At 49.6% G+C, this 27,350-nt stretch overlaps 2 protein-coding genes and 1 long non-coding RNA gene across 6 annotated transcripts in view; 2 read left to right on the top strand and 1 right to left on the bottom strand.

Moving 5' to 3' along the window:
- Window positions 1-8,307: 8,307 nt before the first annotated feature.
- Window positions 8,308-16,886, top strand: Dpep3 (dipeptidase 3). The gene is made up of 10 exons (XM_028854391.2): window positions 8,308-8,758; window positions 9,108-9,234; window positions 9,654-9,783; window positions 9,865-10,006; window positions 10,287-10,356; window positions 10,463-10,639; window positions 11,693-11,777; window positions 14,457-14,532; window positions 14,892-15,027; window positions 16,567-16,886. Exons 1-10 carry the CDS (start codon window positions 8,472-8,474, stop codon window positions 16,807-16,809), a joined length of 1,473 nt encoding a protein of 490 aa, XP_028710224.2. The 5' UTR covers window positions 8,308-8,471; the 3' UTR covers window positions 16,810-16,886.
- On the bottom strand, window positions 10,002-25,131 carry LOC119088078. The gene is made up of 3 exons (XR_005091665.1): window positions 24,958-25,131; window positions 14,926-15,029; window positions 10,002-10,083 (listed from the first exon to the last, which is right to left on the bottom strand). It is a non-coding gene; the product is annotated as an uncharacterized LOC119088078 (long non-coding RNA).
- The window catches only part of Slc12a4 (solute carrier family 12 member 4), a 23,287-nt gene continuing 20,288 nt past the window's right edge, over window positions 24,352-27,350 (top strand). The window contains exon 1 of one of the 4 annotated variants that reach the window (XM_028854293.1): window positions 24,352-24,546. In XM_028854293.1, the coding sequence (XP_028710126.1) occupies window positions 24,352-24,546 (195 nt within the window). Of the gene's footprint in view, window positions 24,553-25,932; window positions 26,159-27,350 lie in introns of those variants that run through there. The other 3 variants (XM_028854290.2, XM_028854291.2, XM_028854289.2) reach the window with 3 other exon arrangements.

The raw sequence follows: 27,350 nt of genomic DNA, 5'->3' as shown, positions 1-27,350 counted from the left end.
ATACATAACTTGTTCCAGGAGATCCTCCATGGGCACCAGGCACACATGTGGTACCCATATATACATGCAGGCAAAATAGTTTTACACATTAAAGAAAGAAAAAAGAAGGAAGGGAGGGGAGGGAGGGGAGGGGAGGGGAGGGGAGGGAGGGGAGGGAGGGAAGGGAAGGGAAGGGAAGGGAAGGGAGAAGGGAAGCCCATTGTTATGGCATTATGATATGTATAGAGTAAAAGGTCCAAGACCACTTCCGGATTTGAAAACCTACCAAACCCCACCAATCCCTGAGCTTGGTTTGAAATCTCACCAATCCCCACCCTGGAAATCTCTACCCCTGGAAAACTCCTCCCCAAGAAGCCCTATATAAGCCTGTCTCCGGCTTGATTTCCAGCTCAGTGTCCTGCTGCTTCTCACCCTAGCAGGGGCAGCCACCCTCTTGTGTCTCTCCCAATAAATCTCTTGTGTGAGGTTTGTTGTGCAGGGTGACTTTGTGGAATTCCTTGGCTCAGGACTGCCAGGATACTTTTCCCTTCAGAGCTGTGACACCTCCATAGGAAGCCTTTCCCCTCGGAGCCGTGGGAGGCACGGGTGCTGCAGAGAAAACCAGAACGCATCAGTCACTTCTGCTCCGTACTCTGTGCGGCAGAGCCTTCCTCTCACCTCCCTCTGGATCTGGCTGAAGCCCTCCTATGTGCTTGGCCTCCCAGACACAGGCCTGCCTGTCACTGCTAGGGGTCCCCTTGAAGGTGCTTCTGTAAAAGCCCTTGGCTTCTGGGGAGCCAGTGGTAGCTCTGGGAGGCCAGCATGTGTGGCCCATCTCCATAGAGAATGGCGGAGCCTCAAGCTAGCTGCAGTTGAGACCCCCCTGTTTCTCCTCCTACAAATGAGAAGGACTTCTAAACGTCTGCTGTTTCTGAGCTTTAATGAGTATGTTCGGAAAAACGGTGTAAGATGAGTTTGTTAAGAACTCTTCCCACCCTGGTTGTGATTAAAGGCATGCACCACCATGCCTGACCAGACAGGCTTTTCTTGACTTTATTCTGACCCAAGAGTACACTGATGGAACTCTCATCCTTTTACAATTGAGGACTCAAGAGAATCTAAGAGTCCTCAGTGGGGCTGAGGATGTGGCTGTGGCTGTCTCAGAGTGTTCACCTGCCGTCCACAAAGTCCTAGTTTCCTTCCCCAGCATTGTACAAGCATGGCTAGGGTGGGCACATTTTTCAAATTCTTTCATTTGGGAGGTGGAATTGACAGGATCATAAATTTAAGGTCATCTTTGGCTAATACTGAATATGAGGCCAGCCTGTGCTACATGAGATGCTGTCTAAAAAAAAGGCTCCAGGTCTGCTGGCACACAGCTGTAATCCCAGCACTTAGAAGCATCGGAGTCAGTAGTAGGATGCTTGCCTATCATGTCCAGAGCCCTGGATTGAGCAACAGCTCTGAAAAAGAAAATGTTAAGGTAAATCACAGACATAAATATTTCATCCATATTTAAGCATGTATAAAAAAGTCAGAGACCCTAGAAAACAAACAAACAAACGCACATTATTAAAGTATCTTTAAAAAGCTAACAATACTTTTTTATTTGTTTTGTTTTGTTTTGAGATAGCGTCTCATTAGCTGTGGCTGTCAAGGAACTCATTCTGTAGACCTGGCCTTGAACTCACAGAGATCCACCTGCTTCTGCCTTTCAAGTGCTGGGTACTTTTATTCATTCATTCATTCATTCCTTTGTTTGTTTGTTTTGCACAGTCTCACTTTCTAACTCAGATTGGAACAGAAATTACTATGCACCCCAAACTCACTACAATTCTGCCTCAGTCTCCCAAGTACTAGGATTACAGGTATCACTATGCCAGGCTTCATAAAACATCATCATTATTCTAAACTATCAAGTTCAAATTTCCATGAGGGCCCAATTTTTATAACCGATTTTTTGAATCTTGGCATTAGAAAGATATTCCATATTGTATGCAGTTGTCATGACTTAATCTGTAGGTGGGTCTACCCCTTAAAAAGAACTAATGTTTCCTTGCGATCGGCTTTGTTTTGTTTTTGAGACAGGGTCTCACAATACAGCCCTGGCTGGCTTAGAACTCTCTATGTAAACCATGCTGGCCTCTAACTCAGAGATCCACTTGCCTCTGCCTGTTCAGTGGAGCATTGGGATTGAAGGCATGCACCATCACACCCAGGACAAAACTGACATCGGAAAAGATGACTGCGTTTGTCCTTAGTATTTTCTATGTGTTTTGTTGTCTTTTAATTTTTCATTGAAGATATTTCTTCATGTGCTGTATTCTGTCACAGTTTCCCCTCCCCCAGCTCCTCTCACCCCATTTTCCATGTTTTTGAGTTTACTAACTACATCCTACAGTGTCATTGAGTGTGTTCCTCTGTTCCTTGCTTCCTATATACTGGTAACTTGGGGAAGCTTTTATTTACCTGTTTGTTTAGAGGTGTGGAAGCCTTCTATTACTTAACCTGTCCTTCAGGTTGTGGCTCAAGCAATCCTCCTGCTTCAGCCGCCTAAGTAGCTGGACTACAGACATGCACCGATGTGGTCAGCTATTGGAAGCTTTTAACTATGTATTTCTGGGCCTTCACCCTAAAAACTGGTGTGGGTGCTAGGATCTAGCATCCCTCTTTTAAATTAATTATTTTATGTCAGCTGCCATGTGGGTGCTGGGAATTGAACCCCAGTCCTCTGGAAGAGCAGCCAGTGCTCTTAAGCTCTAAACCATCTCTCCACCACCTATTTATTTTATGTGTAAGAATTTTGCCTTTATGTATGTGTATGTACCATGTGTGTGCCAGGTGTCCTCATCAGATCCCCTGGAACTGGAATTACAGATGGTTGTAAACCACTAAATAGGTGCTGGGAACAGAACCCAGGTCCTCTGCAAGAGCAAGTGCTCTTAAGCGCTGAGTCATCTCCCCAGCCCTCTTAAGAGCCCTAAGTGAGTTTGTTTGCTTATTTGTTTTGTTTTGTCTCCTGTTTCAGAATTGCCATCCTGCTAGGTCTCTCCAGTAACCCCAAATTGGTCTCCATCCCACCAGTTACCAGAGGTACTGTGGTGGGCTAGTAGAGATTTTCATTGAGAAGACTCTGGGAGCCCCAGGGCCTGTACCTCCACCCTCTAGCTTGGGGTATAGGAACTTCCTGGTCTTGCCTGAGAAAGAAGCATCAGTGTTACTGCTCTGGCCCCTGTGCTGTCTCCAGGGTAGGCTGACTAGTACTAAAGATGGTGAGTTGCTTATGGTAGCTGCCTCCTGGTCCAGGTTGCTGATGCGAGGATTCTTGGAATACACACCCCCAACTCTGTTGTTCCTTCTCTGCTGACATCCCTCCTTCCCCTTCCTTAGGAATAACTGTCTGCCTTACTGCTGAGAGACTTTCCGTTGTCCACACTCATCCCCTTATCCCATAGCTTGCTGCAGCCATAGTAACCTTCTCAGCATCTACATCAGAGTTCTGAACTATCTTGTTTAGGATCCTCCTATAACTTCCCTTCAGACCTAAGACAAAAGCAGCCCTCTTCACCAAAGCCTGCTGTAGCCTGTCCAACACCTACTCCAATCACATCATCCATTCCTCTGTATCTTTCCTCACTGGCCATATTAGTCCTTTGCACTGCTGCTGGAACAGTTGGCCTCATTTCTGTCTCACAGGATTTATACTTGCTGTTTCCTCCGGGAAAGCTTTCTCTCCAGCTCCCATGACTCCTCACTACCATCTCTGCTGAGGCCTTCCCTTGATCACTTTGTCTAACAGGACAGAGCTTATTTTTCTTTCTTCCAGGCAGGGCTATCTGGCTCCAGGTTTGCACACAATCCACTATGGTCCAAGCTGGCCTTGATCTTTTATCAGATTAACAAGTACTGGGATTATAGGCATGAGCCACCACACCACCAATGCCTGCCCTATTTCTTTCTTTCTTTCTTTTTTTTTAAGGACAAAGACTTGCTATGTATCCCTGGATAGCTTGGAGTTCAGTATAGAGACTAGGCTAGCCTCAAATTTGCTAGGATCATTTTGCTCTGCTTCTGGAGTTCTGACATTTCAGGTGTACTCCATCAGTCCAGTTTGTCTCATCTTTTAGTTTCCGAGTGACTTCAGGAGCACTGGATGGCATATAATGGATGTTCAGTCAACCCTTGTTCAATAGATAGATGGGTGGGGTTGGCTAATGGACTAGCATCTGTCCTGCCTCTCCTACACACACTCACATAACAGCCTGTGCAACCTATTAGAACAATTTCTTCCTTTTGCCTCAGGCTCCATTTTTGGCTTTATTCTGAACTGTCATTTAGTAAGTTTTGGTTTGGTTTGGTTTTTCTTTTTCTTTCTTTCTTTCTTTTTTTTCCAGAGCTGAGGACCAAACCCAGGGCCTTGCACTTGCTAGGCAAGCGCTCTACCACTGAGCTAAATCCGCAACCCCTGTTTGGTTTTTTTTTTTGTTTTGTTTTGTTTTGTTTTGTTTTTTTGTTTTTTTGTTTTTCGAGACAGGGTTTCTCTGCGTAGCTTTGCACCTTTCCTGGAGCTCACTTGGTAGCCTAGCTTGGCCTCGAACTCACAGAGATCCACCTGCCTCTGCCTCCCAAGTGCTGGGATTAAAGGCGTGCGCCGCCACCGCCCGGCTCTGTTTTGGTTTTTTGAGACAGGGTCTCTCTGTGTAGTTCTGGAGCCACCACCACCGCCTGGTGTTTAGTAAGTTTTAATAGTGTTGTCTTTATTTTTAATTTTTGATTTATTTATTGCTTAGGCTTTGTTTATTTTGAAACAAAGTCTAGAGCCTAAGTAGGCCTAAAGTCACTGTGTAGTTCAGAATGCTCTTTAATTCAAGACTCTTCCTGCCTCGGGCTTCCAACTGCCGGGATTATGGGCATGAACTACTGTGCCCAGCTGCTCTTGGCATTTAAAATGGAGGGATCTGATTACATAGTTGCCAAAAAGGCACAAAGGTGCCACTGAAGTGAGCTCAGAAGATGAATTTGGAAAGTTGTACGCACCTTTCTAGATTGTAGAAGTAGGAAAAGGTGGGGTGCTTGTGGGAACTAGATACTTAAAGGGCCTTATGGTGCTGGAGCTTAATTTTTTTTAATTCTTTTTTGAGACAATCTTGCTATGTAACCCAGGCTATCTTCAGACTTGTGACAATCCTCCTGTCTCAGCCTCCTGAGTATTGGAATTATAGGCACATACCAGCATATCCTTGTCATGAGGCTCTAAGTCTGCCCTGCAGGTAGAGATGCTCTGATGCCAAGGCTGGTCTGTGACAGCCCAAAGAAACTGACAAGTAGTGCCAACTGCTACTCTTGAGGGTGATGAGAGGAATAGGAACAAGAAAGACACCCTGCTTTCCTCCTCTGCCAGTGTCTGCTGAGTGGCCCTTTGGCAAGGAGTCTAAGCAATGTGATTCCAGGAGTTCAAGCCCCAACATCGTTTGCATCATTTAGCAGCGATTAGCCAGCTCTACCAGAAGTTATTACTTAGCAGATGCAGAGACCCACAGCCAAACATTAGGTGGAGCTCAGGGAACCCTGCTGAAGGGGGTTGGGGTGGGGTGGGAGTGGGGGATTGTAGAAGTCAGAGAGGCCAAGGACACCATAAGAACACAGCACACAGAATCAATTAAGCAGGGCTCATAGGGACTCACAGAGACTGAATCAGAAATCATGGAGCCTGTATGGATGTGAGATAGGTCCTTTGTATATATGTTATGGTTGTGTAGCTTGGTATTCTTGTGGAACTCCTAACAGTGGGGGTGGGGGTGTCTCTGACTCTTTTGCCTGCTCTTGGGACCCATTTCCTCCTCCTGGGTTGCCTGGTCCAGCCTTCTTGATACGAGGGTTTGTGCCTGGTCTTATTGTAAATTGTTATGCCATGTTCAGTTGATATCCCTGGAAGGCTTGTTCTTTTCTGAAGGGAAACAGAGGAGTGGATCTGGGGAAGGAGATGGGGGTGCTGGAAAGTGTGGAGGGAAGGGGAACTGCAGTCAGTATGTAATGTATGAGAGAAGAATAAGAAAAGAAGTAATTGCTTATTAAACATGATTGCAGCATGCCTAGGGACACTAATTCTGAATCATCCATCCTCCTAGGATGCATTCCTCATGTTCCAGCTCAAAACAAAGAACGTACTCATCAGGGTGCCCTTCATGTTGAATGTGGGTCTTTGGCTCATTATGTCCCCAGAGGAAGAAACAACCCACAGGTAGATCTCATCTGCTTGTATTTACAGCACCCCCCTGTATCCTTGCCATTTTATTGGGGTGGAGAGAGGTTTACTAGTTATCAGATCCAGGACTTCAATCCTTCTAGGTATATGATCTTCCACTGGACTCCTCTCCCAACCCTCTTTGATATCTTACAAATGTTTTCCTGCCTTCAAGAAGATTTTTTTTTTTTAAAGACAGAGTCTCCCTCTGCAGCCCTGGCTAGCCTGGAACTCACTCTGCAGACTCAGGCTAGCCTCAGAGAGCTACTCACCTCAGCTTCCTTGGTGCTGGGATTAAAGGCATATTCTATACTAAACTAAGAAGATAGTTTTTGTTGTTGTTGTTGTTTCATTTGTTTTTGAGACAGAATTTCTCTGTGTCTGTCCTGGAACTCTCTTTGTAGACTAGGCTGACCCTCAACTGAGAGATCCGCCTGACTCAGCCTCCTAAGTGCTGGGGTTAAAGGTGTTAACCACCACTACCCGCAGAAGATAGGTTTCTAAAATGTCCTTATCTACTTAAATATGGTAGTGGGTTTAAACCTAGGCCATCATACTTGTTAGGTACTCACTCTACCACTGAATTACATCCTATGTTTTTCATTTCCTTTTGTAAAAAGTTATTTTATTATGAGTATGTGTGTGAAAGAGAAGGGGCAGTGACTATATACCACAACATTCCTATTGAGGTCAGAGGACAACTTTTGGAAGTCTGTTCTCAACTTCCACCTTACTGTGGCCGGGTCTTTCTTGTTTCTGTGGCTATGCTTCCCGGAGATTCTGTGTCTGCCTCCCATCCTCCTGCTAGGGTGCTGGGGTTACAGACACATGCCACTGCACCTGGCTCTTTTTTAAGAATGAGATATGGGCACAGAACTTAGGTAGTCTGTGGGACAGCAAGTGCCTGCACTCAGTGATGCCCTTCACTTTCCTTATGAGAACAGTAGAAATTGATTATTATTACTATTATTATTTTGTTTATGTATTTCATATGTATGAGTGCTTTGTCTGCACATATTCCTGCACACCAGAAGAGGGCATCAGATCCACTACAGATGGTTGTAAGCCACCATGCTGAGAATTGAGGGTTTTTTTTTTTATGATTTTTTTAAATTATGTATACAGAAGAGGGCGCCAAATCTCATTACAGATGGTTGTAAGCCACCATGTGGGTGCTGGGAATTGAACTCAGGACCTCTGGAAGAGCAGTCGGTGCTCTTAACCTCTGAGCCATCTCTCCAGCCCCAGAAATTCATTGAAAAACAGTTTTAGTATATATTGGAAGAGGCGTTTTTGGGAGGGAGAGGAATGTTTAGGAAAAGGTAACTACAGTCAAATGCAGACACAGGTTTCTCAACAGAGAATCGTTTTGTTGTTGCTTGGTTTGAGATAGGGTTTTACTCTACAGTTCGGCCCGGCCTGGGATTCTGTATAGCCCAGGTTGGCCTTGAATGCTCTGAAATCCTCATGCCTCAATCTTCTAAGTGCTGGGATTATGGATGTGAGCTACTATGCATGGTTTTGTGTGTGCACCCCCCCACCCCACCCCCCCCCGCCCCATGCAGGATATTGCTATATAGCCCGAACTGGCTTCAAACTCTGCCTTTACCTCCTGATTGCTGGGATTATACACCTAGCTAGGCAATAGTTCTTCTGTTAGTGTCCGGTGTGCTCCCTAGATGACAGTATGCATACTGTCGATAGCTTGAGTTCAGGAGTTCCAGACCAGCCCCGGCAACATAGTGAGACCACACCACAAAAACAAGATTAAAACCTAAGCAAAACCCACACAGATCTAACTTACTACTCAAAACGGTGTTTAGCCTAATATGGAATATTTGACCCCATTGAGGGTAGGGCACGTTCGGGCGCTAATACACACACGTCTGGCTAACGGGGTGAGATTAGTTAGATTCCTTGGCCCCTGCCTGTTGTTCCCCACTGGTCTTCTTCCTCCTCCTTCAACTCAGCCAGAAACCAGGAGCAGAAAGCGAGGAGATGCAAGCCGCAAGCAGAGACCCGCCAGGCCCAAGGGGGCGCCCTTCTGTTTGGGGGAGCGGAAGGGCGGTGGTGCCCTCTAGCGACTGCGCTTCTAGGCGTGGAAAGTTCCAGAGCGTCCGTTGCACAGCCCTGTGACTGGAAGCTTTTCCAAGCGAGGCCGCGTCCTAGGGACCCTGAATCGAAGGTCCGAACCCCCATTGTCACCCTCTGCCCTATCCCTGCCCTGCTCAGGCTCTGGAGACCGAGAATGAGCAACATGCAGCCCGCGGGTGTTGAGGGTCCCCGCGCGCTCGGCCTGCGGCCCCTGGGGCCCTGGCTGTGCCTGCTGGGGATGCTGCTTCTGGTCCCGCCCCGGTGGGTAACCTGCACCCAGACCACTGCGAACTCCTCCAGCGTTCTGACCACACCGGGGGCCTCCAGGACCAACACCACTCCGGGCACTCCCAATGCCTCCACCACACCAGGCACAACCAGTGACCCCCGCCTTCGAGAGCAAGCACGGGCCCTGATGCGAGACTTCCGGCTTGTGGACGGGTGCGTATGTGCGGGTGGGGGCCTAAGAGGGCGAAGCTTGCCAGGTGGTGGTGGTGGCGGCGGCGGCGGCGCACGCCTTTAATCCCAGCACTCCGGAGGCAGAGGCAGGAGGATCTCTGTGAATTTGAGGCCAGCCTGGGCTACTGAGAGAGTGCCAGGACTGGTTCACAGGGCTAAGCTTACCCCAAGGCTATTGATGAGGGGATGGGGGGGCAGGGGGGAGGAGGGGAGAGGGGGTCCATATTTATGAGACAGTGGGGTCTGGTGAGGTGGGGGGAGACAAGACCCAGGCTGAAGCTCCTGTCCTGACCTGGAGGCCATGCGCTCACACTGACCACCACATCTCCAGCCATAACGACCTGCCTCTGCTCCTGAGAGAACGCTTCCAGAACAAGCTGCAGGATGTGAATCTGCGCAATTTTACCCATGGCCAGACCAGCTTGGATAGGCTTCGAGATGGCCTTGTTGGTGCCCAGGTAACAAACACAGTGCCATAGTAACGGGAGTGTTGGGACCACAGCAACCATCATGCAAATACAAGGAAGGGTGTATAAGGACTTTGAAGGCCAACGCAGGGGAGGTGCGTAGATGCTCAGGTTCAGTGGAAATACATAGGAAACAAGCAGAAAATCCCTGGTGAGTGTGGAGGGTGAGGGTTCAGAACGACCAAAGATAGAGTAGCCTTGCCTGGGACATGCACACAGAATCATGGACAGACAGCTGTATGTCATTGGTCCACACCTTGTTCACTGGCTGCAAAGCATTTAATAGTCGTGAGGATACTATGGGGAGCCGCTGAGTTAAATGGGTACTGGAGGGGCTGAGGCAGGAATGGCTGGCCTAAGGGTTTGGAGACCATACTGGCCTCATTGTGGACCTCTGGACCTACCTCTAGTTCTGGTCAGCCTACATCCCATGCCAGACCCAGGACCGGGATGCTGTGCGCCTTGCCCTGGAGCAGATCGACCTCATTCACCGAATGTGCGCTGCTTACCCTGAGCTGGAGCTTGTGACCTCAACTAAAGGTGAGCTGGGACATAGCCTGGGATTGACCGCGGCGGTTCTTTTCTTGGGATGTGGTTGTGTGACTCACGGCCCGTGTCTAGGTCTGAAGAGCACTCAGAAGCTGGCCTGCCTCATCGGAGTAGAAGGAGGTCACTCACTGGACACCAGCCTCTCGGTGTTGCGCAGTTTCTACCAGCTAGGAGTGCGTTACCTGACACTCACCTTCACCTGCAGCACACCCTGGTGAGCACAGCGCCTGGCTCCGGTGGCATGGTGGTGGTGGACAGTGTGGTGAGGACACTTCTCTCCATGGCCTGGGCCTGACGAAAAGAAATGAAGATACAATGGTCCCCTGGGGGAGGCTGGTCTCCAGCAGGTCCCTCATACTTCCACCAAGTAGCTGGCCCTGGTCCTCGTCTGTTCTAGATGTGGGATAGATAAACAGAGGCCCCCACACACACCTCCAGTCACCGAGAGCCGTGCTGTGGCCAGCAAGATGTGCTTTCTCTTGACTGTCTTGCAGGGCAGAGAGTGCCACCAAGTTGAGACACAACTTCTATACGAACGTCAGCGGCTTGACAAGCTTTGGCGAGGTGAGGGCTCCTGCCGTTCCCCACCCCATGTGTTCCCTGCAGATGCTTGACACATCTTGGCTCCCTGACACCCTCTGCTCCCTCCCAAACCCCACTGTCCCGGCAGAAAGTAGTAGAAGAAATGAACCGCCTGGGCATGATGATAGACTTGTCCCATGCCTCGGACGCCTTAGTGAAGCGGACCCTGGAGGTGTCCCAGGCGCCTGTGATCTTCTCCCACTCAGCGGCTAGAGCTGTGTGCGACAATTTGCTGAATGTCCCTGATGACATCCTGCGGCTTCTGGTGAGTTGCCACCCGGGCCCTCAAAACACCGGACTAAGTGTACTTCATCTAGAGAAACTCACTCTGTAGCCCACGCTGGCCTCAAATTCACAGAGATCCACCTGCCTCTGCCTCCCAAGTGCTGGGATTATAGGCATTTGCAACCATGCCTGGCCTTTTCTTTCTTTCTTTCTTTCTTTCTTCCTTTCTTTCTTTCTTTCTTTCTTTCTCCCTTCCTTCCTCCCTCCCTCCCTCTCTCTTTCTTTCTTTCTTCTTTTCTTTTTCAAGAGAGGGTTCCATGTGAGGCTTTAGATGCCTAGAACTTGCTCTGTAGGACAGGCTGGCCTCAAACTCATGGAGATCCACCTGCCTCTGCCTACCAAGTGCTGAGATAAAGGTATACACCACCACTGCCCAGGTTTTTTCCATTCTTTGGAGACAGGGTCTCATTATTTGACTCTGGGTTCCCTAGAACTCAATATGTGGACCAGGATGGCCTTGAATTTGCAGAGCTATGCATGTCTCTGCCTCCTAGTTGCTAGGATTTAAGACATGTTCCAGTACATTTGACTATCTTGAGGGTCTTAGAGCCAAGCATGATGGCACATGGCTACAGCCTTAGCACTTGAGACGTGGAGGTAGGAGGATCATGAGTTGAGGCCAGTCTGTGCTACATAGCAAAATCCTACCTCACAAATCCAAAAAGGAATGGAAGAGGTGGAAGAGTCTTGTTTGTTTGTTTGTTTGTTTGTGGTAGGACCTCTTACATAAATAGTCCTGTCTGACCTGGACCTTGTAATACCTCTGCCTCAGCCTCCCAAGGGCTGGGCTTATAGGCATGTGTCAGCCACCGTGTCTGACTGGGAGTTTTGACCCTCAGTAAAGAAAGCTGTCAGGCTGATTAACATTCCTCCATCTCTGAAACCCAGGTCCAAAACAGTTCCACCCAGAGACCCCCAAACTCAGAAGAACAGGTTCTTCTGGATTGCTGTCCTGCAGGGGGCCCCCCAGTAAGGGAAGCACACTAGCAGTCCAGTGGGGCTAGACTGACTGTCCCTTTGTCTGTCCCCCCAGAAAAAGAATGGCGGCATCGTGATGGTGACACTGTCCATGGGGGTGCTCCAGTGCAGCCTGCTTGCTAACGTGTCCACTGTGGCAGGTAAGTCCCACCCCCACTCCCCCTCCTTCCCCTCCACTCCCCCTCCTCCTCCTCTTTTTCATTTTTTAAAATTTATTTATTTTTCTATTATCTGCTTGATACAGTAAAAATTCTTATCCTAATAGTGAAATGTTTCACTAAAGCTTGCCCAGTGATTGAGTAAAACCAAAACTTATTATAAGCCACAGTCATCCTAGGGTCCCCCCTGCTAGGTAGCCTCCCTGGTTCTGTGGGTTGCAGTCTGATTGTTCTTTGCTTTATACCTAGTATCCACTTATGAGTGAGTACATACCATGTTTGTCCTTCTGGGTTTGGGTTACCTCACGCAGGATATTTTCTAGTTCCATCCATTTGCCTGCAAATTTCATGCTGTCATTGTTTTTCTCTGCTGAGTAGTACTCCATTGTGATATGTACCACATTTTCTTAATCCATTCTTCAGCTGATGGACATCTAGGTTGTTTCCAGGTTCTGGATATTATGAATAATGCTGCTATGAACATAGCTGAGCATGTGTCTTTGTGGTACGATTGAGCATTCCTTGGGTATATGCCCAAGAGTGGTATGGCTGGGTCTTGAGGTAGATCGATTCCCAGTATTCAGAGAAACCGCCATACTGATTTCCACAGTGGCTGTACAAGTTTGCATTCCCACCAACAGTGGAGGAGTGTTCCCTTTGCTCCGCATCCTCTCCAACATAGACTGTCACTAGTGTTTTTGATCATAGCCATTCTGACAGGTGTAAGGTGGTATCTCAGAGTTGTTTTCTTTCTCTGATGACTAAGGATGTTGAGCATTTCTTTAAATGTGTTTCAGCCATTTGAGATTCTTCTTTTGAGAATTCTCTGTTTAGCTCTTTAGCCCACTTTTTAATTGGATTATTCAGTATTTTGATGTCAAGTTATCTTGAGTTCTTTATATACTTTGGAGATCAGTCCTCTGTCAGATGTGGGGTTGGTGAAGTTCTTTTCCCATTCTGTAGGCTGTCTTTTTGTCTTATTGAGTGTGTGTTTTGCCCTACGAAAGCTTCTCAGTTTCAAGAGGTCTCATTTATTGTTGTTCTCAGTGTCTGTGCTACTGGTGGTATATTTAGGAAGTGGTCTCCTGTGCCAATGCATTCAAGAGTACTTCTTACTTTCTCTTCTATCAAGTTCAGTGTAACTGGATTTATGTTGAGGTCTTTGATCCACTTGGACTTGAGTTTTGTGCATGGTGACAGATATAGATCTAGTTGCAATCTTTTACATATTGACATTCAGTTATGGCAGCACCATTTGTTGAAGATACTTTCTTTTTTCCATTGTATAGTTTTGGCTTCTTTGTCAAAAATCAGGTGTTCATATGTGTGTGGATTGGTGTCAGGGTCTTCAATTCGATTCCATTGGTCTATATGTCGGTTTTTATACCAGTACCAAGCTGTTCTTATTACTATAGCTCTATAATAGAGCTCTATAGCTCTATAATAGGTGATGCCTCCAGGGGTTGCTTTATTATACAGGATTCTTTTTAGCTATCCTGGGTCTTTTGTTTTTCCATATGAAGTTGAGTATTGTTCTTTCCAAATCTGTGAAGAATTGTGTTGGGATTTTGATGGGGATTGCACTGAATCTGTAGATTGCTTTTGGTAAGATTGCCATTTTTACTATGTTAATCCTACCTATCCATGAGCATGGGAGATTCTTCCATTTTCTGATATCTTCTTCAATTTCTTTCTTTAGAGACTTAAAGTTCTTTTTTTTAAATTTTATTTTATAATTTAATTTAATTTTACACATCAGCCACGGATTCCCTTGTTCTCCCCCCTCCCGCGCCCTCCTTCTCCCCCAGCCCACCCCCCATTCCCATCTCCTCGAGACTTAAAGTTCTTATCAAACAGGTCCTTCACTTGTTTAGTTAGTGTTATTCCAAGGTATTTTATATTATTTGTGGCTATTGTAAAGGGTGATGTTTCTCTGATTTCTTTCTCAGCCCTTTTATCATTTGTGTATAGGAGGACTGCTGATTTAATTAAAAATAAAAACAAAAACAAAAACAAGAAAAGCCAGGCAGTAGTGGTGCAGGCCTTTGATCCCAGCACTTGGGAGGCAGAGCCAGGCGGATCTCTGTGAGTTCGAGGCTGGCCTGGTCTACAGAGTGAAATCCAGGACAGGGACCAAAACTACATGGAGAAACCCTGTCTCGGAAAAAAAAAAAACAAAAAAAACAAAAAAAAAAAAAAAAAAGAAACAATCAACCAACCAACCAAACAAAACGTTTATGGGTATTCCCCCTACATGTATGTCTGTGTACCATGTGCATCCCTGGTGCCCCATGGAGATCTGAAGGCCAGGTTCCCTGGAACTGGAGTAACAGGTGGTTGTGAGCCACTATGTGTTTGCTAGGAATTGAACCTTGGTCCTCTGGAAAGGCAGCCAATGCCCTTAACCACAGAGCCATCTCTCTGCCCCGCCCCCACACATACCTCAACTCTTTGTGCTGTTCTGACTTGAACTGCAGCCACCAGGGCTCTCAGACAGCTCTAATGGTCTACCACATGCTGGGCAATGGCAGACCTTCCAGGGACTATAAACTCAGCTCTTCACTGCCACCCAGATGTGAACCGGGTAGCTGGCCAGGACTGAACTGCTCAGGTTAGAAGTACTCCCAATTGCTAACTCTTCTACCATCCTCTACTTTCTAGATCATTTTGATCACATCAGGACAGTCATTGGATCTGAGTTCATTGGGATTGGTGGAAACTATGATGGATCTGGAAGGTGAGTGTTTCCCCCGGGCTGGGGTGCCACGTCAGAAGTTTTAAACCTTAGTTCCCCATTCAAAAGTCAGCCCATCCTTCAGATCTCAACTACACTACACGCTCTGGTCTCCAGCCCACGTCTTCTCTCCCCACTCCCAGGCTAAAGGAATCTCGTTCATGCACCACTCCCCAGCCCAGAAGATCTGTTGTGGCCCCGGGTGTAGCCACAGGAACTCGATCTGTAAAGAACTTCTAAAGTTGTGTTCACTAATCTAAATAACTTGGCCCTAAATTTTGGTCATATGTGCCTGGGGCTGGTGGGACAGCAGATGCTAGACGAGGATCGGAGCCAAGGTCTCACCGTGGGTCTCTGCACAGGTTCCCTCAGGGGCTGGAGGACGTGTCTACATACCCAGTGCTCATCGAGGAGTTGCTGAGGCGAGGCTGGAGTGAACAGGAGCTGCAAGGTGTCCTTCGAGGAAACCTGCTTCGGGTCTTCGGACAGGTGGAACAGGTCTGCTGGTTGTAAGGAAGGGATAGTATATTAGTCATGCCTCTCTGAAGGAGCAGAACTGATAGAGAACACACACACACACACACACACACACACACACACACACACACACACACACACATAATGTGGGGTGGGACATTAATGTGTGGTTTACAGGCAGTGGTCCAGGTAGTCCAACAATGGCTGTCTCCTATTGGAAAGGCCAAGAATGGAGTAGTTGTTCAGTCCACAAGACTGGATATCTCAGCTGTCTCCATCTAGGGTTGAAGTCCCAGAGGATTCCTGGAGAGCACTGATCTTCCGTTTATATCAGAATCCCAAAGAAGAGGGAAAAGCCAGCGGTGGTGGCGCACGCCTTTAATCCCAGCACTCAGGAGACAGAGGCAGGGGAATCTCTGTGAGTTCAGAGGCCAGCCTGGTCTACAGAGCGAGGTCCAGGACAGGCACCAAAGCTACACAGAGAAACCCTGTCTCGAAAAAAACAAAAAACAAACCAAACAAAAAGCCTCAAGAAGTAGGGAAAAACATGCCTCAGCAACAGGATTATGAAAACTCCAGCTCGGGAGGGCAAGCAGGCAAACAGTAAAAACATCCCTCTTCCATATTCTTTTATTTGGACAGCCATCAAAAAATGTTGGCCAAGATTTAGGGGATAGGTCTTCCTACCTCAGATGATCCAATCAAGAAAATCTCTGGCCAGGCGGCGATGGCACATGTCTTTAATCCCAGCACTTGGGTTGCAGAGGGAGGTGGATCTCAGTGAGTTCAAGGCCAGCCTGGTCTACAGAGAGCGAGATCCAGGACAGCCAGGGCTACACAGAGAAACCCTGTCTCAAAAAATAAATAAATAAATAAATAAATAAATAAATAAAATAAATAAATAAATAAATAAATAAATAAAAATAAAAAACCCACAAACAAAAAGCCCTAAAAGAAAAGAAATAAAGTTAAAAAAAGAAAAGAAAAATTTCTGGAGGTAATAGAGATCATTCAGCAGTTAAGAGTGCTGGCTGCTCTTCCAGAGGACCCAGGTTCAATTCCCAGCACCCACACGGCAGCTGGCAACTGTATCTCCAATTCCAAAGGATCTCACAGATCCCTCACACAGACATACATGCAAACAAAACACCAGTGCACATAAAATAAAAATGTCATTAACAATGTAAAAAAAAGAAGAAAGAAAGAAAATCTCTCACAGGATTGTCCAGGTGCTTGGGTTTTACTTGATTACAAGTGTCCTCAAGTTAACAGTTAGGATTGGCCATCACTAGCTGGTGCTGGTGGCACATGCCTTGAATCCCAGCACTTGGAAGGCAGAGGCAGGTGGATCTCTGCATTCAAAGCCAGCCTGGTCTGTAGATATGTGAGTTCTAGGCCAACCAGGTCTACACAGAGAAACCCTGTTTCCAAAAACCAAAAAAAAAAAAAAAAAGAAGAGGAAGAAGAAGAAGAAAGATTGGCCTTCACACATAGGTGGTTCTTCACTGGTGGAGCATTGGAGGGTGGGAAGTGTCTTACTGCTGACTCCTCCTTCCGCAGGTGAGAGAGAAGAGCAAGGGGCAGAGCCCTGTGGAGGTCAAGTTTCCAGACAGGCAGCTGAGTAGCACCTGCCACTCCCACCTCCTACCTCAGCCCCAGGAGAAACACCAGAACACATACTTGAAGGTGACCAAGCGGCCACCTAGTCAGGTCCTTCGGAAGTTCTCCAAAGCCCCCCCATGTCCCCTTCCAGGCCTCATAGCGACTGTCACTTCCCTAACCCTCATCCTTTGGTTTTGGTGATCTGGCCACAGGTCAGAGTTCTGCTCCCCACTGCCCAGGCCCCAGCTTATGTTTAGAATAAATATTTGAAACATTGAGCCAAGTGTTCCTGTCCTTCTTTCTTCATTGGGATTAGGGGCAGAGGCCTCATGGTGAGGGAACCCACAGCTGTGGCCCTCTGGACCGGTGGAGACAGCTCACTAAATTCTTATTCTGAAAGCTGGAGCCCATACAACAAGGTTACCAAGTTACCAAGGATCACTGGGACAGTGAATAAGTTTCCAGTGAAAGGCTATATTTTTGTTTGTTTTAGGGCTTCGTTTGTTTTGTTTTGGAGAACGAGTCTCTGTGCGTTGACTTAGCTGGCCTGGAACACCTGGGCTGAAGTGATCCTCCTGCCTCTGCCATCCAAGTACTAGAATTTTGCGCATGTGCCATCCTGCCTACTTTTCTGGTTTTCCTTACTCCATATAAAAATCAGTTTGGCAGCACTCAGGAAACAGGCAAGCAGATTTCTATAACTTCGAGGTTTGAGGCAAGCCTGGTCTATATAGAAAGTTCTAGGCCAGCCAGGGCTACATAGTGAGACTCTCTCAGAGGGGTAGGGGTGGGGGGAATCAGTCCTGGTCTAGGTATGGTGACCATCAAGCCTCTAATCTTTTTGTTTGTTTGTTTGTTTTTGTTTTTTGAAACAGGGTTTCTCTGTGTAGCTTTGTGCCTTTCCTGGATCTCGCTCTGTAGACCAGACTGGCCTTGAACTCACAAAGATTGGCCTGCCTCTGCCTCCTGAGTGCTGGGACTAAAGGCGTGTGCCACCACCGCCCAGCTACATCTCTAATCTTAAGATGCAAGAAGATCATCTACAAATTCAAGGCCAGGCCTGTCTATATACTGAGTTCCAGGCCAACTAGGGATACACAGTAAGACCCTTTCTTTTGTCTGTTTGTTTGCTTGTTTGTTTTTGAGACAAGGTTTCTCTGTGTAGCTTTGGAGCCTGTCCCCTGGAACTTGGTCTGTAGACCAGGCTGGCCTTGAACTACTAGAGATCTGCCTACCTCTGCCTCCCAAACCCTGGGATTAAAGGTGTGTGCCACCATACCTGGCATAAGACCCTTTCTTAAAAAAGCAAGAAACTTCTACAGGATGATGTGGGGGAAAGTTCTGGCCTGAATATAGAGACACTGGACATAAACAGCGGGTAGAACAAAGGAAATAATTGAGAGTAAATTGTTAAAATTAGTAACTTCTGTGCACTATTAACAAATCCTGCTAAAAGAGTGAGAAGATGAGCCCCAGCCAGGGAGACATTTTAGCTGCTTAATTGACAGCTTGTGTCTGGAGTCAGACCATCTGAAAAGAAAATTCGCACAGCACTGACTTGGTAGAAGCAGAAAGATCAAAAGTCTGAGGCCAGTTTGGGCTACTTAGTGAGATCCTCTCTCAAAACAAACGGGCTAGAGAAAGGGCTTGTTAGTTAAGAGTACTTGCTGCTCTTCCAGAGGACACGGGTTCGGTTCCCAGCATCCCACACATTGGCATATTAATTGTCCTTAACTCTGACTCCAGGGGATCTTAAACCGTCTTCTGGTTTCCTCAGGGACCAAACATGCACATGGTGCTGAAACACCCATACACATAAATAATTGTTTACTTTTGAGACAAGGTCTCACTATATAGCCCTGGCTGGCCTGGCACTCTCAATGTAGACCAGGCTGGCCTTGAACTCACAGAGAGTGCTGAGACTAAAGGTGAATGTCACCATGTCTGGCTAATAATTTTTTTTTTTAACTTTTTGTTGATTCTTTGTGGATTTCACATCCTGATCCCACTCTGTTGTATTTTAAAAAAACGGTGGGAAGGAGTCACACCATACAACAGGGCCCACGTAGGAGATTTATTGAGGGGAGGGAAGAGAAGGGGCAGGGACTGGTCCCTGGGGACGAGGAAAGGAAAGAGAAAGGAGAGAGAGATGGGAGGAAACGTAGCAGATGCGCACAGGAGGTGCTCTTAGTGGCTGCAGCTGAGGTTTATCCTGTCAGGCCCCTAAGGGCAGGCCGGTACAGGTGCCTAAATGCTAACACACTCATCTCACGTCTCCTCGCTTCCACCCTCTGCCCTTGTAACCTCCCCCCCCCAAAAACACAAAAGGTAAAAGTAAAACCAAAAAAACAGCAACAAAAATTCAAGTGAGTCACACAGTATACCCTTTAATCCATATGTCTATTTGTAAGTGTTCATTGCAATGGGTCATTGGTCTGGTTCGAGGCCTCTGGCTTCTGTTACACTCTCGGTACTGGGCCCTCACTAGGACTCCTCTTGGATATCCTGTTGTTGCCTTGTGTCTTGGAGCTCCTGCAGCTTTGGACTTGTAGGTTTGTCCTCTTCACACGCTCCATAGATGAGGTGGGTGTTGGGATGGGCTGCCTCGTAGTTCTGGGCCTGGGTGGTAGCTGGGTTGATCAACCCGCCAGCTTTCCATCATTGTCACCACCCAGGTGAGCTCTCCAGCATTGCCTCAGCTACCCGTGTAGCAGACAGCAAGGAGCAGAGGCCAGTCCTGCTCTCACATCCTCGGGTCCAGCTCACCAGCACTCACACTACCAGGGCCAGCTCTGCTGTTTTGCCCAGGTGAGGGGCAGGTCCCGCTGTCCCGATTGTTGCAGTTAGTGAGGGGCAGGGCCAGCTCTTCGGTTCTCATGCCTCCACGGATGGCTCATCCACAAGTGGATGGCTCGGGGTGGAGGTGAAGGCATATTTCCCTTACCTTTGCCATCCCATGGCACACCAGGGAGGGGCTGGGGGCAGCTCTCCTGCTCTCACCCTCCCAAGAGGCCCAGCTCACCTGTGCCCCTGCCAACAGGGTCAGCTCAAGTGTGCTGCCCAGGGCAGGGGCCGTGCCCACGCTCCTGTGTGCTGCAGCTGGCGGGGGACAGGGACAATTCTCCCTAGCGCTGTGGATGGGGCCGACTCTGTGCAGTCCTATCCTCATTGCTTTCGGTGGGAACAGGAGCCACAGATGTCAACACAGACCACGGCTGCAGCAGGGGCACAGACCCAGACGTGGCCCCTGGCAGCAGCCCAGGCCTGGACGACATCATGGCCCTGGGTGGCAGCACAGGCCACTCAGATCAGCATGGCCCTGGCAGAGACTCAACCCTTGGACACTAACCTGGCCCTAGGTGGTGTCCTACTGTTTTACCAGCTGGCCCTGGTAGTGTGAGTGCTGGTGAGCTGGACCCGAGGATGTGAGAGCAGGACTGGCCCCTGATCCTTCCTGTCTGCTACACGGGTAGCTGAGGCAATGCTGGAGAGCTCACCTGGGTGGTGACAATGAGGGAAAGCTGGCGGGTTGATCAACCCAGCTACCACTCAGGGCCCTAGGTGGTGGCCCAGGTCCTTGACGTCTGAGTGGCCATTAAAGGCGCTGTGTGCCATGGACATCAATACAGACCCCTGCTGTGATTGAACTGTGGACCCAAACATGGTCCTTGGCAGCAGCCTGGGCTCAGATGTCACCATAGTCCCAGTTGGCAGTGCAAGGACCCAACAGCAGCATGGTCCTCGAACCCCCACACTCCCGCATGGCCCCAGGTGTGGACCCAGATCCCAGGCATCCACACTGCCATCGATGGTAACAGGAGCCTCAGATATCAGCACAGGTCCTGTCTGTATCAGGGCCACGGACCCAGACATGGCCCCAGCCTCAGCTCAGGCCCAAATGACACCCTGGCCCTGGGTGGCAGCACATGTTACTCAGGTCTATATGGGCCTGGCAGCAGTACAGCCCTCGGGCACCAAGAAGACCACAGGTGGAGGCCCAGACCCTGGGCATCAGTGTGGCCTTTGGTGGCAACCTGGGCCACAGACAGCACAGACTCAAGCTGAGGTTGGACCATGGACCCAAACATGGTCCTTGGCAACAGCCCGTCTAGATGTCATCATGGTCCTAGTTGGCATTGCAGATCACCCAGATTAGCGTGGCCCAAATAGCGGTGTGGCCCAAACACCAACATTTCCCCTGGTAGCAGCCCAGACCCGAGGTATCCACTCAGCCTTTGATGGTAACAGGAACCATGGACATAGACACATATCCTGGCTGCAGTAGGGTCACAGACCCAGATGTGGCCCAGGGCTGCAGTTCTAGACCAGACAATACCATGGCTCTAGGTGGCAGCATGGGCCACCCAGGTCTATATGGCCTGGGCAGCAGCTTGATCCTCTACTACCAACATGGCCTCAGGTATTGGCCTGGACTGCAGGCCTCTTCATGGCCCTCGGTAGCAACAAGAGCCATAGACATCAACTCAGGGCCCAGCTGCAGTAGAGACATGGCCCCAGACATGGCCCCCGGCAACAGTCTGGGCCATACATCACCATGGTCCTAGGTGGCGGTGCAGGAATCCTGGATCGGCATGACACCCCTTGGACATCAACTTGGTCACAGGTAGGGGCCCAACTTGGGCTGTCCACAGAACCGTTGTGGTAACAACAGTCTGGCTAATAATTTTTTGTGGTTTTTTTTTTTTTTTTTTCATGACAGGGTTTCTCTGTGTAGTTTTGGTGCCTGTCCTGGATCTTACCCTGTAGACCAGGCTGACCTCGAACTCACAGAGATCCACCTGCCTCGGCCTCTGGAGTACTGGGATTAAAGGCGTGCGCACCAGGCCTGGCATTGCTTTCTTACACAATCCAGGACCAAAACTAGAGTGACTCCGCCCACAACTGAAGTTGGTCTTCTCACTGCAATTGTCCTAAACTAGTTAGTTCCTCGAAGGCATGGCTAGAGGCTATCCTCATGTTGATCATCTCTCCCGGGTGTGCCCAGAGACTTGCTACCTCAGTGACCCTAGACCCTATCATGTTGGCAAACAAGACTAGATATCACAGAAGGCAAGCACCTTACCACTGAGTTATCTCCCTAGCCCACCAGCAGCTTTTGGTACATTCACAAATCGTATGACATCATTTCTACAGTTCCATAATATTTTAATCTTGATAGAAGGAAACTCTATCATTAAACAGTTACTCTCTGTTGCCTTCCTTCATTCCCGCTCAGCCATCCATCTGATTTCTGTCTCTGTGGAGTCTCCTGTTCTTGGTATTTCTTACAAATGGAATCTTATGCTGTGTGACTCCTGTCTGGTGTCTTTACCTCAGCAAAATGTTTGTGAAGTTCATCTGCTGGTCGGCTTCAAACTCCTTACGTAGCCAAGGATAACCGAACTTCTGAGCCTCCTGCATCTGCCTCTAGCCTAAGTGCTGATACATTACAGGCAGGCACCCCTTCCTACACCCCCGTTTTATGTAGTATGCATTCTACCAACTGAGCTACATTGAGCACTGCTTTTGTTTTTTGAGGCAGGGTCTTATATGTAGCCCAGACTGTTCTCAAACTCACTCTCCTGTCTTTGTTGAGTTCTGGGAGTGCAGGGTGGCCCACTGTGGCTGACCTTTTCTCTAGTTTAACTCTATTTTCTGGAATTTTTATTGGTCAGATGTTGGGATTTCTATTTCAATCCCTGTGTGTCTCCTCTTCTCCCCGTGCCTGGCTGCCCTGGAACTTACTGAATAGACCAGGCTGGCCTGCCTCTGCCTCTCTAGTGCTGGCATTAAAGGTGAGTGCCAGGAACTGGAGAAAAGGCTGGGCACTTAAGACCCTTACTGTCACCAGGCGGTGGTGACACACACCTTTAATACCAGCGCTTGGGAGGCAGAGGCAGGAGGATCTCAGTGCATTTGAGGCCAGCCTAGAACAAAGTGAGTTCTAGGACAGCCAGGGCTACACAGAGAAACCCTGTCTCAAAAAACCAAAGGAAAAGGAAGGAAGGAAGGAAGGAAGGAAGGAAGGAAGGAAGGAAGGAAGGAAGGAAGGAAGAAAATGTGAAGCTGGGTGGTGGCAGTGCATACCTTTAATCTCAGCACTCAGGAGGCAGAGGTAGGTAGACCCCTGAGTTCAAGGCCTGTATAGTGAGTTTGAGGACAGCCAAAGCTACACAGAGAAATCCTGCTTTAAAAAAAAAAAATAAAACAAACAAAAAGATGGGTGTCATCACGCCTGGTGTGCATGTATGTGTTGGCCAAAGGTCAACTTCAAATGTTGTTCCTCAATAGCCACCCACCTGTTTTTAGTTTGGTTGGGTTTGGTTTTTGGTTTGACTGGAAAATTTTTATTAGTCATACCTTATAATTCTTATATTTTTTTATTACTTATTAGTCATACCTTATGTCTCTTATATTTCTGCTTGCTCAATTTATGTTTAAAGTTTAAAGATAATTGTGTGTGTGGTGTGTGTGTGTGTGTGTGTGTGTGTGTGTGTGTGTACACTCATGCAGGAGCCTGAGGAAGCCAGAGGGCATCAGATCCACTGGAGCTGGAGTTACAAGCCATCATGAGGCACCTGATGTGGATGCTGGGAACTGAACTTGGTTTGCTGCAAGAGCAGCAAACGCTCTTAAACACTGAGCCGTCTCTATGGCAGGGAGTGCAGGATGGAGAGAGAAGAGAGTGTAGTCGGAAGCAGTTAAGGGTGCCATGAGGAGAGGGAGGCCGGGTAGCAGCCCAGAAAAGCTGAGTGGGGAGGGCTACATGATGGGCTGATCCAGGGGGTTCCAGCCTGGCTTGCAGACCTTGAACAGGCCGGCCCACCCGCCGGGTTGGAGCTGGGAATGGACGGCGTCCCTCAGAGGGCGGGGATCCTAGGGTCAGCCCACGTTCTCAAGGTTGTTCAAGCCAGAAAGGGGAGAAGAATGGAGATAGACCAGAAAGATGAGCCCTGAGGCTTTCTGATAGGAAGGAAGGGGGAGGTGGGGGGAAAGAGGCCGAAAGGACAACCCAGAAAGATAAAAATTCTCAAGTAAAGGCAACTAGATAAGTTATCTGAATGTGAAAGAAGTTAGCACCACGAAAGGAAAGGACTTGGGTACAGGAACCGCCGGGAGGCGAGGCTGTGAAGGAGCACGTTCGAACGAGATAGCTGAGCTATCCTCACTAAAGTGTCCAACAGGGACGGGCGGGTGTCGCCTCTACCGAGGGTGTCGCGGACTCCAGAGGAGAGGCTGCAGCAAGCAGCACTGAGGGCAGAGGGATAGAGGCTGTACGTTGGCGGGGATTTGGCTACCAGTGACGTGGAGAAGCGTTAGAGAGAAAGGTTGAAAATGGAGGAGTGTGCATGCAGGGGTGACCAGAGACTCGGGGAGGTTTCGGGGTGGCCACTGAGACACTGGGTGGGCCCTGCCTGCCCTTCCCGCTAAATAACTGAAAAGTGATTGAGAGCTAATCAAATCCCAGGCTCAGGGCGCCCGGTCTCACCGTCATAAAGCCCCTAAAAGTGCAAACGACTTTCCCTCACTTTGTAAGTGTCGCATCTAGGGCTCAGAGAGGGCAACCCTGCCACCAAAGGCACACAGGAGCCCGACCCTCCAGCAGCCAGAGTACTCCTCTTGGGGGTCCTCTCGCCACCTCGTCTCCCCCCTCGGGGAGGGGCCGGTCCGAGCCCCTCCTGCTCCCCGCCCCCGAGGGGCGGCCCGGGGGGCGGGTGGAGGAAGTGAGCGCAGCGGGGTGGAATGCGCGCGGGCGGGGCGGGCCGGCCCAGGGCGGCGGGGACAGCCGGCTGGAGGCCGGGACCGCGGGCCGAGCGCGCGCGATGCCTCACTTCACCGTGGTGCCGGTGGACGGGCCGCGGCGCGGCGACTATGACAACCTCGAGGGGCTCAGCTGGGTGGACTACGGGGAGCGCGCCGAGCGGGAAGACTCGGACGGTGAGGGTGCGCCCGGCCGGGACCTGGACTGGGGGCGCGCGGGGGTGGAGTGGGGGGCGTCTACACGGGACTCGCGCCGCCGGACTGCGCGCGAACACGTCCGTGCGGGACGGCACTGCTCTTGCTCCCGCGCGCGCTCAGACCGACAAGTCTTCTCGGTCCGGGACTCCCGAGCCAGGTCATCTTCCACCCGCCACCTCCCCCCAGCTCCTCCCCCGGAGGGCCGCGGGCGGGGGCTGCAGACGTGGCCGCCTAGGGAGGCCTGCCAGCAGGCTGCCTCACTCAGGCTGGTGCCGAACGCGCGACCCGGGCCCGGACCAGGTTCAACGGAAGCCTGCACTGCAGCTTCCTCACTTTCTGTGACTCGCCCCCATCCTCTTGAGAGTTATCCTTTCTTCCCGTGTGACTCACCGCCCCTCTCTTGTCCTCTCCCCATCCCTGCCTCCTTGCACTCTGGCCCGATCGGAGCGGAGGGTGTGCTCCTCGAAGGGCCTCTGTGGGCCTTGGTGTGGATCTGTAGGTCCAGCGGGCATCTGGGGAGCAGTCACACGGGGCCAAGCTTGTCTAGGCACTGTACATGAAGCAACTCGTTTTAATCCTCCCAGCCTCCCCCATGGGACAGGTTCTGTTACTCGCACTTAGGAAGAAGTGAAGGGAGGCGGGGAAGGTTATGTAACTTGCTCCCAGTGGGATTCAAACCCGGATATGAAAGTGCAGTGCCTTAACCTGGGTATTAGGGCTGGTCATGGATGTGAACCCTGCCCCTCTTCCAAAGCCCCCTTCTCCATCTTCCACCCCAGGAGGATCCTCAAGGCTAAGTCCTGACACACACTTGGAATTTGAACATTGCCGGGAAGATGTGTCTGTCTGTCTGTCTGTCTGTATAGCTGTATAGGCATGTGTAAATGCACGTGCGTGGCTGAGTATTACAGGGTGAAGGGCAGGGTCAGGTCAGGACATCCTCATGGCTACTGTTTCTAGCAAGGCCTCCAGGGATGAGCGTGGTGCTATGATTGATAACAGATGCCTATGATGTCTGGGACTGACAGTGATGGAAACATGTAGGACATGTGTGTTGTGTTGGGTGATATTATCAGAAGCTACCTGATAGGTCTGTAATGGTGACATGCTTGGGGCGGTCTGTGACTGATGGGAATGATGGCTGTATCACCTGTCTGTCACGTGTAGATGTGGTACAGGCCAGTGGCATGGGCTGCCAGAGGTCATGGAGGTTTCTCAGACTTCACAGCTGTATGTAAGTAACCCAAGGCCCAATGTCCCTGGCTGCCCCTATCCTGGTCCATCCAAGGGGTCAGAACAGTTTCCCTCCTCCCCTAGGCCTGGAAGGATGTTTGTCTCCAGATGATGTGCTGAACTGCATCATGAGCCTGGACCGGTGGGCAGTGCTCAGCCTTGTCTTTGGCCCCGCCTTGGTCCTCCACAGGGTGACAGGAGTAACCTGGAGCTATGCTGGTGGCCGGCTGTGTCCTGCCAGATCCCTCCGGGCCAGGCCACCTCCTCCCACCCCACCCCCTTCCTTGCCCTGCTCTTACTCCTTTTCATTCAGACTGTGGTGGCTGTGTTTGCAGCATGGGGGATACCCTGCACCCCGGTGAGTGGTTTTGTTTCTTCTTAATGGGTGTGGCAAAGGGTCAGAAAGCACAGAGCTATCTTAGGTCCCGCTCTCCTGGAAACCCTCAACTAAAAGCTCACACTCTGCTCTGAGGGGCATAAGTAGGCCTACTCATCTAGGCGGCCTGTGGCAGGAGTAGGAAGGTCAAGGAAGGGCATTGTAGGTAGATGTCGCGTACATGGGGACCAAAGGTGTCACCCAGGTCACTCCCTACCATTGGTGTTTTCACAATGCTGGTAGGAACCCACCTGTGTGCTTCGCAGGAAACCCCAGGCTGAGTTTATGCTCTGGTTTTCTGGGGGTCTCGGGTAATGTTTGAAAAGCTGGAGCCTGGCAGGCAGGCATGCCTAAACCTGCCCTGGAATTTTTGGAATAGCTGAGGCCAGGGCGGTAGCTTGCAGTTTAGGGGAGTACAGATCTGAGGCACTGTTTAGACCCTGCATATCCCCGTAATCCTATGGGAGGGGTCCTTAAGTGAGGCTTTGTGGAATCTAAGGAGTGCTTGCCCATGTCTGAGGCCAGACAGGACCTTTTCTGATGCATCAGGGAAGTTGGAAGAAGGAATGCTTACTGTCTCTACTTCAAAGAAGACGACAGAGCGTACAGACAGCGAGCAGTTTTCCTTGGGTCACACAGGGCGAGGGGCAGAAACTCAAGTCGTACTGCTGGCCCTCCGAACACCCAGAGGTCTTTTCTATGCCAAGGTATCTTGCTACATCCCAGAGTGCCTCCTAAGTGGACTGGGATCTAGAACGTGAGAAGGGAACCCACAGTTCAGCTCCCAAGCCTGGACCCAGGTCTGGCCCTCTTCATTACACAGCCTTCCTTGTCTTGCCTTGTTCCTGAAAAGGGGATCAATGACAGCTTCTAGAACAGTCCAGGCCATCTGGGAGTGATGGTTGTAGGGACAGGGGATCAGCTGGGTCATACAGGGGGACACTGCTGTGCACTCAGCCCAACAGTTTGCAGAGTTTTATCCTTTGGTGTCTTTTTCAACACAAGTCTCACGAGGTGCTGGGGGTCAAACCCAGGGCTTTGCGCGTCCTCGGCAAGCCCTCACCAGCTGAGCTCTGTTCCTAGTCCTTCCTTCCTTCGGCTTGTCTGTTTTCACTCTGCATCCCTGGCTGCCCTGGAAACTACCGTGTAGCCCAAATTGACCTTGGACTCAGGC

This window comes from Peromyscus leucopus, chromosome 5 (assembly GCF_004664715.2).
Source record: "Peromyscus leucopus breed LL Stock chromosome 5, UCI_PerLeu_2.1, whole genome shotgun sequence".
NCBI classification, from domain to species: Eukaryota; Metazoa; Chordata; class Mammalia; order Rodentia; family Cricetidae; genus Peromyscus; species Peromyscus leucopus.
This window is presented reverse-complemented; position numbering and strand designations above follow the sequence as displayed.

Bases quoted from the DNA above. Each gene is read 5' to 3' on its own strand.
- Dpep3 (XM_028854391.2), top strand. From the start codon at position 8,472: ATGAGCAACATGCAGCCCGCGGGTGTTGAGGGTCCCCGCGCGCTCGGC. The intron at 8,759-9,107 runs GTGCGTATGTGC...CCACATCTCCAG, and splicing joins GACTTCCGGCTTGTGGACGG to CCATAACGACCTGCCTCTGC. The intron at 9,235-9,653 runs GTAACAAACACA...ACCTACCTCTAG, and splicing joins ATGGCCTTGTTGGTGCCCAG to TTCTGGTCAGCCTACATCCC.